Here is a 15,465-nt window from a genome sequence, read left to right as displayed (position 1 = left end):
TAATTTATTTTTTTTACATCTTCCTACATTTCATATACACAGTAAAAAAACTTAACAATGCATCAAATTAGAGAGTTCTGCAAAGTCGTCTGCTGGTGGTGCTCTTCATTCCCTGGATGTAAGTTTACTTTGTAAACAGACAAATGTGAGGCAATCTACAGGTTTTATTAAGCCTCACTTTAGTTTCCGGAGTGGGCTTCAGTTCTTGCTTTGCACATCAATGGTTCAAATTTATAGCTGCAGAATATTCTCAAGTCATGAATATTTAGGTGTCTGTCAATCTTGGCCTAAAACATAAAATAAGAAGTCATCTATTCAATTCATATTTACCAAACACACTGACATACACAGATGTACAGACATAAAAGGACTAACAAGAACTCAAAAGGGAACCAAAAAACATTCCAACATATCACAACCACACTAAGTGCTCCACTGTTATCTTAGTAAAACTGCTTATGTGCTCAATTTTCAAAGACTTGGTGGTGTGAGGTTAACTCATGTTAACACACCAGAATTCACATTCTTTTTCAAGAATCACTGAGTTTTTTTTAAGTCACTTTGCATAACATATTACTTTTATATGAAATACTGACAGACAGACAGGTTTAAAAAAAAGTACCCACAACAGTTTAGCAAGATTATATGTGCTAGACTTACCAATACTTTGGATTTCAATGCAAAAGTCTAATCCAATTTGGGACCTCCACTGTATCATACTGCTAAAAATATTATGAATGTAATGTATGAACATAAATTTGGCTTATATCTTTAAATCATGGACTGCCAGAACATGCTTTTTGTCTTGAAGGATAACGCTAATGATTATAACATTATAGAACTGAAGTAACAAGATTTAAGTTATTATCAATTACAAAAGAAAACACAGACATAAAATAATTGATAGATTTATTGTATTTTAATATGCCAAAAAGTAAAAGTTAGAGTTTAAACAAGCAATAGACAGATGAAATAGCTATTTTAAGGGCAGGCTAAATTTTTAATGTTATTTCACAGTATTTGTAAGCAGCTAAAATTCTGAGGTATATGGTAATTCCTTTCTTTCCCAATATCCTTATCACAAAAAGCAAAAACAAAAAACCCATCACTCAAATGTAATTTTGTAATTGTCTTTGCACATGTATATAAGTAGGAAATATAAATCACATCCACACATTTAGTCAAAATTGAGCTTCTTCCTGCCTGTTGGTACTTCTATTGAAGAAAGCATAGTAGTTATACGCACCTAGGTGTTCTGAATACCTTTTATCTGCTTTTATAGAACTGACAAGAGAAATGTCAAGTCATCAAGAAGACATTCTCATTAGATGTCTGTGGGCCCCTACTACAGCTGCCTATTGCCATTATCAATGGAACCTGTGCCGAAGTGGTCGCAGCAGTGGGAAAGTCACTTCTTATTGATTCTGATGCTGCATACTATATACATATTTCCCATGCATTCAAGAAACCTGGTCTCTAAAACACAGGAACTTAATGCTATCAATTAAAGTGAATTAAATAATGGCTTGGTTTAGAGAATATTCTGCTATTTCAGTATTTCTCTGGTTCAGTGGTAGTTCAAACTTGACAAAAACTGTGATTTGCATCACTTAAAAATAATGAAGATTAACTCTGGACTTAAGTATTTCTCTATTTAAATATTTGGTTTAAATATTCCATAAAAACAGAGTAAGTGTAACAAATTGGAAGAAAGCATAAAGTTTGGAATTAACTGGAATTCTACAGATCAGTTTGAATCTCAGTTCTCTAGTGTACAAGCTGTGATCTTGGGCAGGTTATTTATTCTTTGACTCAGTTTCCTTATCTGAAAGTCAGGATAATATGATGTATCTAGAAGAGTTACGCAGGTTAGATTTACATTATGAATTTAAAATGATCAGCAGAACTATAGATGTTCAAAATACAGTTGTCCCCCCAGCAGTGTATTCAAGATACTCTTACCAAGGATGAGTGATAATTTACAACTAAAAGATAATTTGAAAAGTCACATTTTTTTCCCTCTATAAATGTTCTCAGGGATAAGACAGTAGATGAAAACACTGGGACTAGTGTTAACTATTTTTAAAAACTATTTGCAAGACTAAACAGACAAAATGGACTTCATTTTAGAAAAAATGTCTAATTTGAATTTTTTTATTTAACAAAGCAAAAATAAAATGGGCTCAAACAGATCAAATTGAATAAGCGGTGCCTTGTGCTATCCTTGGGCAAAGTGGCCCGCAAGCACTGCCTACTGTCCTTCCACGCACTGTCAAGGAGAGGTGCACGGGTCAGCTTTACAGATGGAGCAGTACAACTTCCCAAGCCAGCTCCATGACTAAAGTCAAACTGTGCTTACCAAAGTTTTGCCACTACATATTCACACTGTTTCACTGAAAAGAATCATAAAAATTTCTCTAAAGAGAGTACTGCTTATAGGCAAAATCAACTTACCTACTTTCCCTTTCCTGAATTCACCAAACTCAAAGTAACTTTCTGTACAGTAAAAATTTGAAATATCAACAAGCATCATATGACCAAAAAAAAAATAAAAAAAAAAATCTAAGCCAAATCAGAGCAACCATAAAGAATAATTTGGTGTTTTTTCTTTACAACTTTTAAGGAATGCAGCTACCCAAAACATACTATGTAATGGAAAAACATATTATTACAGCATACTCTATAACACAGTATTAAATCCTACAATCCTCATATTCCACTTTTAGTTATAAAACCAAAATAGAATTCCAAAGATTGAAATTTTCATTCTCCAAATGGACTGCACAGAGATGCTCAGAGCTCTTTCAAATATTTTCATTGTTAGGGTGTTATTACTGATAAAAACAGAGCCTCTCAAGCCAGCAAATAATTCTTGTAAACAGACAGGGCAATGCTCTGTGATGGAGTAAAAAGCACACAACATGATGAGAGAATCAGCAATGATACTAAGAAAGAAATTTTTCTCCCAAGATGTTTCCAGAATCCAGTAGCCCAAGGAGATAACCGTTTCTCTGAAGACTGCTGAGGAAAAGCATTTGTGCAGAATTGCTCAATGTTGTTCTTGGAACAATCTGAACGTAGTGAATATTGAGAAAATTCCTGCTGCTGAGAGAAAAATGAGACAGCCAAATTCATACTATTTTCCTAGAAGTTTTTTCTTCAGAACACTACCTGAGAAAGTGGGTAACTTAAAATCCCCAAATCTGGATAAAGAATGAAATGGCTCTATTATAGCCAGGTACATGGAATACAGTGAGTGTGCAGTGTCCGGCTGAGGCTTCCCACCTGAGCAGGTGTTGTGAGACTTACACAACCCGAGTGTCTCCCCACCTTGACACCGTACCACTCAACATCTTCAATGGAAGAGGAAGTAGCTGTAATTCCTAATTATCCACTGTTGTAGTGGCTGTTGGTATTTTTGTCCCATAAACAGCTTCTGATTCATTTGAAGACAGGAATAAGAAAAAATGGAATCAAGTCCAAACATGAACTGGGAAAAAAGATGAAGGAAAACAGGCCAACTCCCAGAATAATCATCCAGGAATGACCAAAATCGGTATTGTTAAGTCAGGAGAACTTAATTTTATTAGGTGGGAAGATATTATGATTCTATTTTTCAAAGTTTTATCTGTCATCTTTTTCTGTCACAACCATCTAAGTAAGTGAAAGTCAAATAAGGGCTGCTTAAAGTAAAAAGGACTTAGTTGTTGGCAGTGGACAAATGAGAACCCAGCACAGACGGGTCTGCTATGTACTCAGTTCCAGGCAGGGAGGGACACATCAAGTTCTGACCTCAGCTACCCTGCCCCCCTGGTTAAGTGCACTGCAGAGTGACAGCAATATCCTTCTTTTATATTCTCTGCCCTACTGACCCACAAGAACTAACTGGAAGAAAAAATAAGCCCCTGTTTAAGGAGCGATTCCAAGACTTATGCTGGAACACAGGAAGAAATGAGAGATACATGTAATGGTATTGGGTTTGTAACAGACTACATGGGAAAAAAAAATCTCTAGAAGATCTGTATCTTAAAGTAAAAATCAAAGCAGAATAATTAAAACTGCACAATATGCAGGCAGGAACTTAAGGAAATCACAGGCATTCATTAAAAAAGAGGGTGTAATAGTGAATAAAATAGTTATAATTGGGTGATCTGGGTCTATTTATACAATCTAAGAGGGAAATGACTTACAGAAGATAAGTCTTTGAGAATTACCTTGTTCTAAAATATACTATCCATATGAGACTTTTTTAATGATAGTTCCACAAAAGGATACAGAAATGTCAAGTCTTGGGCAGATTATGGCTTAACAATTGCTATCATTGACACCTACCTTAAAAATTTGATGTGCGGATTAAACAGAATAATATTATAAAAAACTCTTAGCATAGTGCCTGGCACAGTAAATGGTAGTCACCATCACCCTGAATTGATGCTGAAAGCATAGAAGGAATGGACATAAAACTGGAGTATTATTCCATGTCCCAAATTGCTTTTTAAATCAATATTCATTTTTTACTTCGTACCATCCAATTCTAGTTTATTTTAAACTAGAATTTTAAATAATTAGTACATGGCATCCACCAAAATTTTTACTGGCAAAAACAACACTATCTGTAAGGATCTGCTTGGAGGAGGAAAGATGATTAATTCTTAGAGAAGTTCATCACTAATTGTTCACTATCCTGAACACTTACAAGAAACACCACCCAGAAATACCAAAGGCAGACAAAAAGTAAAGTTGAAATATTGAGTCCAACTCACCCTGCAAAGGGGCCATGCGTGTATGGTTATTATAATTTGTTTCCTATAAGAAATCTTTACCTTTTTGTTTAAAGCAAGGCTGTCTTTAATAGAAATTTAACATGTTCTATCTATCCATAACATAACATGTTCTAGCTATCTAACAAACTGAATTTTAGTAAAGATAAACCAAGGCAATTTGGAAAGAAAGATTTTAAACCAACAATGACCTAAAATGTAAGGGTCTTAAGTCCTGAGCATAGGTTTAATGCAGACAGATGTAAAGAAAGTTCCCTCTTACCTCCTTTCCATTTAAAGGTTAAAGGACACAGTAATACTGAATTAGGACACAGGACAAGTTATACAAATCTTATTTAATATGTAGTACCACCTACATCCTGCTTTCACATTTTCAGCATAATTTAACACATTCAGAAAGGTTACTCACATTGACTCAAAATAGCTATACCAATGGTTTTCAAACTGCTTTCAAAACTGCAACTGTCCCCTTCAAATACTTTTGCTTCATGCAGAAATCTTATATAGTATATAAAACATAAAACAGAGATAGTCTGGCTGAAAGCAAAGGTCGGTAGCTTAGAGTCTTCCCCACCACCTCTTGGTGACTGCTTAGAAATCCAAAGAGCAGAGTTTGAAAACCACAATAATGTGATTTCATTATTTCAGTAACTTAAAATTTTAACAACTAGTTAAAGTCAAACAAATTAACACTGAAGGGAATGTTGGGATCTGAAGAAAGCTAGCACTTAAATGAGCAGTTAAATTCAATAAACAATATATTTTAAAAACACCCATTAAGAAGTTAAAGGGACAATGTAAGGTTTATACATCATCATACTATTTATTGAAGTAAATTATTACTGAAGAAAGAACCTGAAAATATTTTTACTTCAAAACTTCAGACTAGTAACTTGAAATATAACTGCTCCTTATATTTATTTCCTAAATCATGATTTACCCCAATTGCAAATTAGGATAATTACATTAAAATTTTCATGAAAATAGACAATATTAATAATGGGCTTTACAGAAACCGATTTCTTTACAAAGTCTTAACCAACTGTTACCTGACTATGCCAGTAAGGAGAATTTTCCTTCAAAGTTATTTTTAGGGAAAATTTTTGTTTCTTTGTTTTTCTTTTTAAAATTGGGAAAACTGTAAAACATAAAAGAAATGCAAATATAAAGTAAAAATTGCTTATTCAGAATTCTAACTGCTCATATTAAATTTTTCTTTAGGAAAATGTATCCAGTACAATTGAATCAACATACACTTTATTTTTTTTATGGTTACATATTTTTCAAATTGAGCTTTTAAAAAGTTTATTTAACTACAAAAGATTAAATACTTATAAAATGTATATACCCTGAAATGTTTAAGAATATAAAATGTTGATGCCCATATCAATAGTACATTATACAATACACACATTATTTAAAGATCATTTTACTTTCTAGTAATAATGTAGATAAAACCATAATATTTATTGCTTTTATCAAGTGCAGGTTAAAATCCAAATAGCCTCCAAAAACAAATCCTGTGATAAAGGATTTTTCAGTCTGGTCTGGTGAAGTATTATGCCTAACATGTATGAATACAGTTGCAAAATGTACCAGTTTTAAACAAGCATTAAAGTCTTTATTTTAGGTAGCCATTTACAGTTTGGGAGCAGCGTCCTGAGATGTTGGGCTGGGACTGAATACATCACTTCTCTGGTTGGTGTCTATTCTATTGCACTGTTTTTGGGGGAATGAGGAGTTTGTTAAGAGACAAACCCTTGTAATTAATGCAACACTATTAGCTACTAGTGCAGAAGCTTATTGGGCAAAATTAATTTAATTATAGGAGAGCTTGCTGAATGAACAGTGTCCAGCCAACAAAAGCGCCAACCAAAATGACTGACACAAACCCCATCTTAGTGAGAATAGGTTGCCAATATAACCACCTTTTTCTTTTTCGTTCAGTCTCATTTAGCCTCTGTTTCATCTGCTGCACCTTGTGAGCTGTATTAGCTTTTCTGTCCTCTCGGATACGTTTCCTTAAAACACTATGTAAAGGAAAACAAATAAAAAGAAGAATAGGACTTAATTTCATTAATTCAGAGGATCTCATAGCACAAGTAAAAACCGCACACACATACACACACAGTTTAACTCATTCAAATATTGGAATAAAAAGATATAAGCCTCAATATTCTAAATGATCTAGGGATGTACTCTGCTAGTTCAGTGACAAATTATGGTAGTTTCTTATTACACACTTTCAGCAGGACCTGAAAACATGGTGCTTTCTTGTCTTGAAACATGAACTATAACTGTCAATTTACCTTCTTTCTAGCAGAAATAGGAAGACATGTGTGTTCTCCAGTGTCCGATCTCTTTTGGTATTTAAGGCTGATTTTTCAAAGGCCCCTGACAAAAGCTATCTATTTAAAATGTTCCTAAATATTCTGCTGTGGGAGTGCCCACTGTTCTGTTTGTCCATATGTGGCCTGTTTCCATTTTCCTATTCACTACAATATTTTTGTTCTAACAGAAGCTCTTTGATTCCCAAGATATACAGCTCTAGGACTACATATGAAAGACTGGCCAATGGCAACATTTGTTAGAATTTCTTTCCTTTAAAAATTGCACAAAAATCAATCCCCTCTTTTCACGTATTGCTTATATTACAGCAAAATTAATGTTTCCCTGCCTCCAAATTAAAAATAGCTAATGTAATTTTTCTAAAGCATAATTTTGATCATATATTATAGGTTGTCAGAAAAGTCAGGATGTATTTTTTCTGTTTTTCAAGCAAAAACGTGCCACAATTTTTCCAACAACCCAATCACTTAAAATACCTTAAACACCTTAAAATCCTCCTCGATGTCTACTACACTAAAAGCCAACTTTTTTCCTGGTCAAAACATTTTGTCTGAATGTAATCATGAGGAACAATCATGACTGTAGGGCTTTTTTAAGAAGGAGCTGGTTTAGAAGCTGCAAAAATGCTGTTAAGAAAAAAAGGTGGCAAGCAGTTTCAGGCTGAAGGAGACTAAGTAATCACATCAACCAAATACAATGCAAGATCCTCAAATGGATCTCTTTTTTTTTTAAAATAGCTAGAGTTTGGGATGATGAAAATGTTCCAAAATAAGATTATTGGTGATGACTACCTAACTCTAAACATATTAAAATCCATTAAACAGTACACTTTAAATGAATGAACTTTATGGTATGTAAATTATCTCACTAAAGTGTTTTATTTTTTAAGTTATAAGGTGCATTTTTTTAAACAGAGAAATTAAAATACTGTAAAATATTTTAGAGGACTTTATTAATGCTAAATATTGTTGGAATATAGGACTTTTCAGGTATTGCTAGTGGTATTGTAAAATGCTATAGCTACTGTGGAAAACCGTTTGGCAGTTCCTCAAAATATTAAACATATAGTTATTGTATGACTCAGCAGTTACATTTCTAGGTCTATACCTGAGACAACTGAAAACTTATATCTACACAAAAATCTTTCAGCATCCTGCTATGTACAACTTTGCTCCTGCCCAAGCGGTCCTTAGCTTTTCTTCAAATTTGCTTCTCTACAGAAATGTTCTATTTTCTCTGGGCCTTTCATTTCATTTCCTCTAAGTGCCTTTCATTTCCTAAAAAATGCTTCAAGGCCCTCCCTGGTGGTGCAGGGGTTAAAGACACACGCAATCAAGTGTCCCCAAGCCAACCACAGCAGACCTCTCCTGTCTTGCCCGTTGCTCCCCTCAGCAGTGTAAGATTTTAGTAGGTCTGTCTTTTCTACTCCCCACTCCCTCTGGTGAATCCTCTCATCCCCTGTACCTCTCTGGTCTACACCCCAGTTCTTGTATGCATAAACAAATAAATCTTGAAAAAAAATGCTTCTATTCTTAATTTATAGTAACAATTTTTGTTTCTAATTTGGGTTTTTGCTTCACCTTCCGCAATATATTTGCAATTTAAATATATTTTGTTTAAGTGCTGTAGTGCTTTCTAATATCTTTTTCACTTTTACTTATCACACACACAAGTATCTTTGGCTCCAAACTTAACCTAAACATTTCCTATAATGACTTGTAAATATTATTACTCAGAATTCACTCTGTGAGATAAAAATTCACTATGGCAAATAATGTGTGAATTCACCAGTAAAATAATTTTAAGTTGTATTCAAGTGCATGCAAAACACATATAAAATAAACAAATGTATATAAAGCTCCCACCCATGGGGCTAGTCTTTCGTAGGTACCTAGATTTGCTTCTGCCAGGAACCTGGAGCTACCATCAATTAGGTTCCAATTTAGATGAAATCTTTAATATATTTCATTTTTTCCTTTCATTGTAATACAGGAGACAATTATAATTTTAATCCAGTATAGAACAGTAATGTAGTTTACCACATAAACCCAATTATGAGCATACTGGGAGTTACATGATTATATTATTGGAGCTTTAAATAACTGGGTATATATGAGAGTAGGAAGATTTTTATTATATTTGGGGATACCAACTGAGCTCAGAACACAATTATTCCATATAAAATAATGGAAATGGGTGCTTACGTTCCCAAAATAACTATGCATGTTTTCAAGAATGGAATGAACACAAATACCAAGGGATGCTTTTTACTAAAAAAACAATCCCCAAGATGTAAAGGATTATTCCCAATATATGACAAAGTCAGATCCTTTTCAATCTAGCTGGGCCTCAGGAAGCTATGTCTGCATAATATACCTTGTCAAGTGTGACTTGGCTGGGTTTCCCCTTATGTTTTTACAGTTTAGGCTATAAAGGAAATGTCTTAATGGAAGAGTCCTGTGTCCCTTGGTAATGGAAGAGTGACATTACTCACACAGTAGCACAGCCGACTACTGCCATTACATGTTTCAACAGACACACTTTACACTATTTAAATACACAGGAGTAGGTTCATGTGCCTTTTCATTTATCCAAATTGTTCTCCAATCACAGCGCTCTGGGAAATACTAGTTTTCAAACCTTGACAGCAACCTACTGCAGGAAATATCTTACCATCGAAACTGAGTGACTGTACATATGTTCGTGTGTGCACACAGCACACTCACACATTTATGTATATAAAGAGTATGTATGTAAACACAAACTTTATATTACTATTTGTGATGCTTGATCTATTTTATTGCCTTAGACTCCAACTTCTATTTATTACATTCTATTATTTAAAAAAATGCTTTTTGTAAGTCACTAAATTGATTTCATGATTATAAGAATATGACCTAATTTGGAGGATATTTAATAAAAAAGAATAAAATATCATACTGAAATTCTTCCCATAAGATTTAGATTTATTAGCATCTCTAATGCAAAGCTAAAGATCAGTATTAAAATTTATTGGGACAGAAGAATAAAGGATTCCTGGGTAATCTATATTTTATGCTATAACTTTCCTCTAACTTTGCTCCCTTATTTAGTCCTTTCTGCTCACAATCCTCACTTTCCCATTGGGACAATCCCTCTACTTTCAAACCCTGCTGTAATCTATCTTGGATGGAAGAAGTTACCTATAACATATATGGACATATCCCTTGGCCCCTCCCAAATAAAACACCTTTGGCAATCACTCTGCAACTTGTGAGTGGTTTTCCTGATTTGCTATGTTCAGCCAACCTGAAACAACTTACTCTTTTATTTGGATTCAAAACTCAAAAAGTATAAAGCAGCATTTTATAGGTTTTCTTGAAAAAGATTTTTTCCTCTTTTAATAATTGAATTGTTTAAATATTCACTTAAATACTTTATAATCTTACTAAAGGCATGCATATTTGCAATTATTGGGTTGCTGCAAAAGTCATGACTATTTTTTTCTAGCAAAAATGTGTCAAGACTTTTCTGACAACCCCATACATTATTATTTTAGTACAAACCCTAAGATAACTGTACAAATGACAATTGATTTACATAATTTATTTATTGTACCATAGTATACATATTAGTATCAAATCACACTAACTTCTGCACTCAATTTAGTATTGTTTTAAAGCATTTTCAAACTGACTTCTCCTTGTAATTATTGGTTTCTTAAAAGGACTGAAAACGCACACATCAATCACATGAAAACTCACATACCTAAATACTCTTAGGTAAAAAATAATAGGTACATTAAATTTAAAAGAGGGGGCCTATATTCATATCCATTGAACTTAATAAAATAAAAATTCTCATCTTTTCAACCACATTATTGCAGCCAGCTTACCTCTCACTGTTCTCCTCCATAGCATCTTGCATTTTAGAAGATAATCCTGTATATTTGTCACCCGTCAGTTTTTCTTCTTCTAGGCCTATCCTGTTCCCATTATATTTTTCAGTCATTATTTTGGTTGGTGAATGATCAAAAGCAGGACATAAGTCTTCCTTAGAAAGTTCTTTCCACCGTTTCTAGGTTGGGAAGGGAGACAATAAACAAATGCAAACACTATAATTTTGGCTTTTCTTAAATTAAAAAAAAAAGGATTTATTGATGGAAATTTGATATTGATCTTAAAACCCTTTGATGAATGAAAAAGAATGTCACCTCAGGGCAGACCAGGCACGCAGGGGAGTGCGTCTCTGCATCGCCATTTTATTTTATTTTATTACATTTTTAAATAAATTTTATTTTTATACTCCCCATACAATTGCAACCCCCTTATTTTGACCCCAATCCCTCCCCTCCCCGCCCCCCACACCCCATAGAGTGTCTCTGGTTCATAGTTGTTTGTTGATTTTGATTTTCACTTTCTTATAGTTATTCATTTTCCTGGTCCCTTATTTAAGTTTTCTAGATTCCTGCTATGAGTGAGACCATCCGGTATTTTTCTTTTTCTTTCTGGCTTATTTCGCTGAGCATGATCTCTTCCAGCGCCATCCATGTTGCTGCAAATTGCATGTGTTTATCTTTTTTGAATGCTGAGTAATATTCCATGGTGTAAATGTACCACATCTTCTTGATCCAATCATCTATTTTTGGGCATTTGGGTTGTTTCCAAAGCTTAGCTATTGTAAACTGTGCTTCGCATCACCATTTTAGAACAGGGACCTTTCTTCAATAAAGACTGCATGAAACCGGCAGAAGGCTCCCGGCGGAGCCACAGGTGAGCTGGGAAGTTTGCCCATGCCAGGCACCTTCTGGCCAGCAGTCGGAGCCCAGAGGGGTAGTGGGCACCCATGGCCGGGGCAGACTGGATGCACAGGGGAGTGCATCTCCACATCGCCATTTTAGAACAGGGACCTTTCTTCAATAAAGACTGCTTGAAACTGGCAGAAGGCTACCTGCGGAGCCAGAGGGAGAAGGTTCCCTGAGCAGTCAGAGGTGAACTGAAGGCCCCCACAAGCCTGGTCCTGCCTGGCAGGAAGTTGGAGCCCAGAGGGGGATCCAGTGATTTGGAACCCAGAGTGCAATCCGGCTGCCCCACATCCAGGGAAGTTTGTGGGACTTCAGGACACACCTTTGTAATTAAACACAAGAGGAGGAGATATTCTGTAACAGCGACCATTAACATACTCAAAGTACCACTGCCTCACTAGAGCTCTGGCATAACAGTATTTGACTTGTTTGAACCACCAGTTTCCGAAACCCCACAAAAAGCACACCAAAAAGATGCTGGCCAGGTCCAGCGACACAGTGTCCCAACGCATACGGCAAATTAGAAAACAGGCAGCAGGGAGAAGAAAAACTACATGCAACCTAGCAACTCCTCAGGAAAAAGACGCACCACAAAAGAAAACCACCTACCACATTGCAACGACAGTGACTTGGAAGAACTTCTGAGCCTTCCACAAAGAGAATTTAAAACTGCCATGATTAAAAATCTGAAAAAAGTAAAATATGACAAGGGAAAAATAACAATCAGAAGACTGAAATTGAGTCCCTAAAGTAGGAAGTAAAAAAAATGCAAGAGATCAAAGAATCAATGGAGGCGTTAAAGAACTCTGGGAAAAGCAATGAAAGCAGAATAGATGAAATAGAAGTACAAATAAGTATTCCTGAAGACACAGAAATAAAAAGAACCAAAACAGAAAAGGAAAGAGAAGTACGAAGGAAAAAGAAAGAAGAAAGACTTCGGGAACTATCTGACTCCATGAGGAAAGGAAATATAAGAGTTCTAGGAATCCCAGAAAGAGAGGAGAGAGACGTAGGAACAGAGAAAATATTCGAGGAAATAATTGAAGAGAACTTCCCAAACATGAAGGAGATGAAAACAGACATACAAGAAGCAAGAAGAACATGAAACTTCCATGACGAAAGGAAAAATACAGCAAGATACAAGAATCCAACAAGGAAAAAATAATGAAGCTGACAAGAGGGAAGAAACAGATAACATTCAAAGGAAAAACAATCAGACTGACATCAGATTTCTCTGAAGAAACGCTATGGGCAAGGAGAGAGTAGAGGGACATAGTCAACAGGCTCCAAGACAACAAATGCAACTAAGCAAACTCTATCCTTTCTCTAAGAAGAAAGAATAAGGACCTTACCAGACAAACAGAAACTCTGGAATTTCATTACGACTAAACCCCCACTCCAAAAAATACTACAAGGAGTCCTAAAGCCAAAACCAACATAGGGATGAATAACAACGAAAGAAGGCCAAAAAAAAAAAAAAAAAAAGTTATTAAAAGAATAAATAAATAAAACCAGAGAAAAGACAAACAGAATGGCAAATACAGATGTAACATATCAATATTAACACTAAATGTAAATGGACTAAACTCTTCATAAAAAGACACAGAGTTGCAGTCTGGATTAAGAAACAAAACCCAACTTTTTGCTGTCTCCAGGAAACACATTTAGCTACAAAAGACAAAAATAGACTCAAAGTTAAAGGATGGAAAACAATCCTACAAGGAAATGGACCAAAAAAGAAAGCAGGAACAGCTATACTTCTATCAGATAAAACAGATTTCAAACTCAAAAAGATAAAAAGATACCCCAATGGTCACTACATTATGATCAAGGGGACAATACTTCAAGAAGAAATAACACTCATTAACATATACTCACCAAACGAAGGAGCACCAAAATATATCAATTATTGTCATCTCTGAAAACAGACATCAGAGAAAACACATGCATAGTGGGAGACTTCAACACACCACTATCAACAATGGATAGATCAACGAGATAAAAAATAAGTAAAGACACTAAAGCTCTAAATAAGGATTCTAGAGCGCCTGGGCTTAACAGACATCTATAGAACACTAAACCCAAAAAAATCTGAGTACACATTTTTCTCAAGCGCACACAGATCATTCTCTAGGATCGATCACATACAGGGACACAAGACAAACATCAACAGATACACCAAGATTGAAATCATACCAACCATCTTTTCTGACCATGAAGGCATCAAGCTAGAAATAAACCATAAAAAGAAGGCAAGGAACTCTCCTATCTCATGGAGATTGAAACCCACACTACTGGAAGACCACTGGACTAATGAGGAGATCAAAGAAGAAATTAAAAAATTCTTTGAGTTGAATGACAAGGAGGACACCAATTTCCTAAATGTATGGGATGCAGCAAAAGCAGTAATAAGAGGAAAATATATAGCAGTAGAGGCTCACATAAAGAAACAAGAAAGAACTCAAAGAAACAACCTAATCTCAAAGATCTAGAAAAAGAACAACAAAAAACCCCTAAAACCAGTAGAAGAAATAATAAAAACCAAAGCAGAAATAAATGAAATTGAAACTAAAAAAAAAATCCAAAAGATCAATGAAGCCAAAAGCTGGTTCTTCGACAAAATAAATAAAAGAGACAACCCCCTAGCCAGGCTCACAAAGGAAAAACGGGAGAAAGCACAAATAAACAGGATCACAAATGAAAGAGGAGAAATCACAACGGACACAGCAGAAATCAAAAGAATAATCAGAAACTACTATGAAAAGTATATGCAAACAAGTTCAACAATCTACAAGAGATGTACTAATTCCTACAACTCTACAATCACCCAAAGCTAGATAAAGAAACAGAACACCTAAACAAACCAATTACATCAGCGAAATTGAAATGGTAATCAAAAAACTCCCTAAAAACAAAAGCCCAGAACCTGACGGATTTACAATGAATTCTACCAAACATTCAGAGACGAATTAGTGCCTATCCTTCACAAACTCTTCCAAAAAACTGAGAAGGAAGGGACAATACCAAACACGTTCTATGAAGCCAACATTACATTAATACCCAAACAGAACAAGGACAACACCAAACAAGAAAACTACAGGCCAATCTCTTTAATGAACACTGATGCAAAAATCGTCAATAAAATTTTAGCTATCGGAATCCAACAATGGATCCATAAGATAATTCACCACGACCAAGTAGGACTCATTCCAGGGACACAAGGATGGTTCAACATCTGAAAATCAATCAACGTCACCCAACACATCAACAAAAAGAAATATAAAAACCATATGATAATATCAATAGATGCTAAGAAAGCTTTTGACAAAGTACAACACCCATTCATGATAAAAGCCTTTGAAGTTCTTGGGATACAAGGAACATACCTCAACATCATAAAAGCCATTACGACAAGCCAACAGCCAGTATCATTCCCAATGGTGAAAAGCTGAAAGCATTTCCATTAAGATCTGGAACAAGACAAGGATGTCCACTCTCACCACTGCTTTTCAATATAGTACTGGAAGTCCTAGCCAGAGCAATAAGACAAGA

General features: G+C 35.0%; 1 protein-coding gene across 3 annotated transcripts in view; it reads right to left on the bottom strand.

The window, feature by feature from the left end:
* Window positions 1–265: 265 nt before the first annotated feature.
* PTPN2 (protein tyrosine phosphatase non-receptor type 2) overlaps window positions 266–15,465 on the bottom strand; it is a gene marked incomplete at its 3' end in the record, with an annotated part of 92,299 nt that continues 77,099 nt past the window's right edge. For 2 of the 3 annotated variants that reach the window (XM_084252246.1, XM_084252247.1), the window contains exons 8-10: window positions 11,005–11,186; window positions 6,710–6,811; window positions 266–287 (exon numbers count right to left, since the gene is read on the bottom strand). In XM_084252246.1, coding sequence (XP_084108372.1) covers window positions 266–287; window positions 6,710–6,811; window positions 11,005–11,186 — 306 coding nt within the window. Of the gene's footprint in view, window positions 288–6,603; window positions 6,812–11,004; window positions 11,187–15,465 lie in introns of those variants that run through there. The other variant, XM_084252245.1, reaches the window with a different exon arrangement.

Source organism: Talpa europaea, assembly GCF_964194135.1.
Source record: "Talpa europaea genome assembly, chromosome: 13".
NCBI classification, from domain to species: Eukaryota; Metazoa; Chordata; class Mammalia; order Eulipotyphla; family Talpidae; genus Talpa; species Talpa europaea.
Note: the sequence above shows the minus strand (reverse complement) of the source record. Positions and strands in the feature narration are given on the sequence as shown.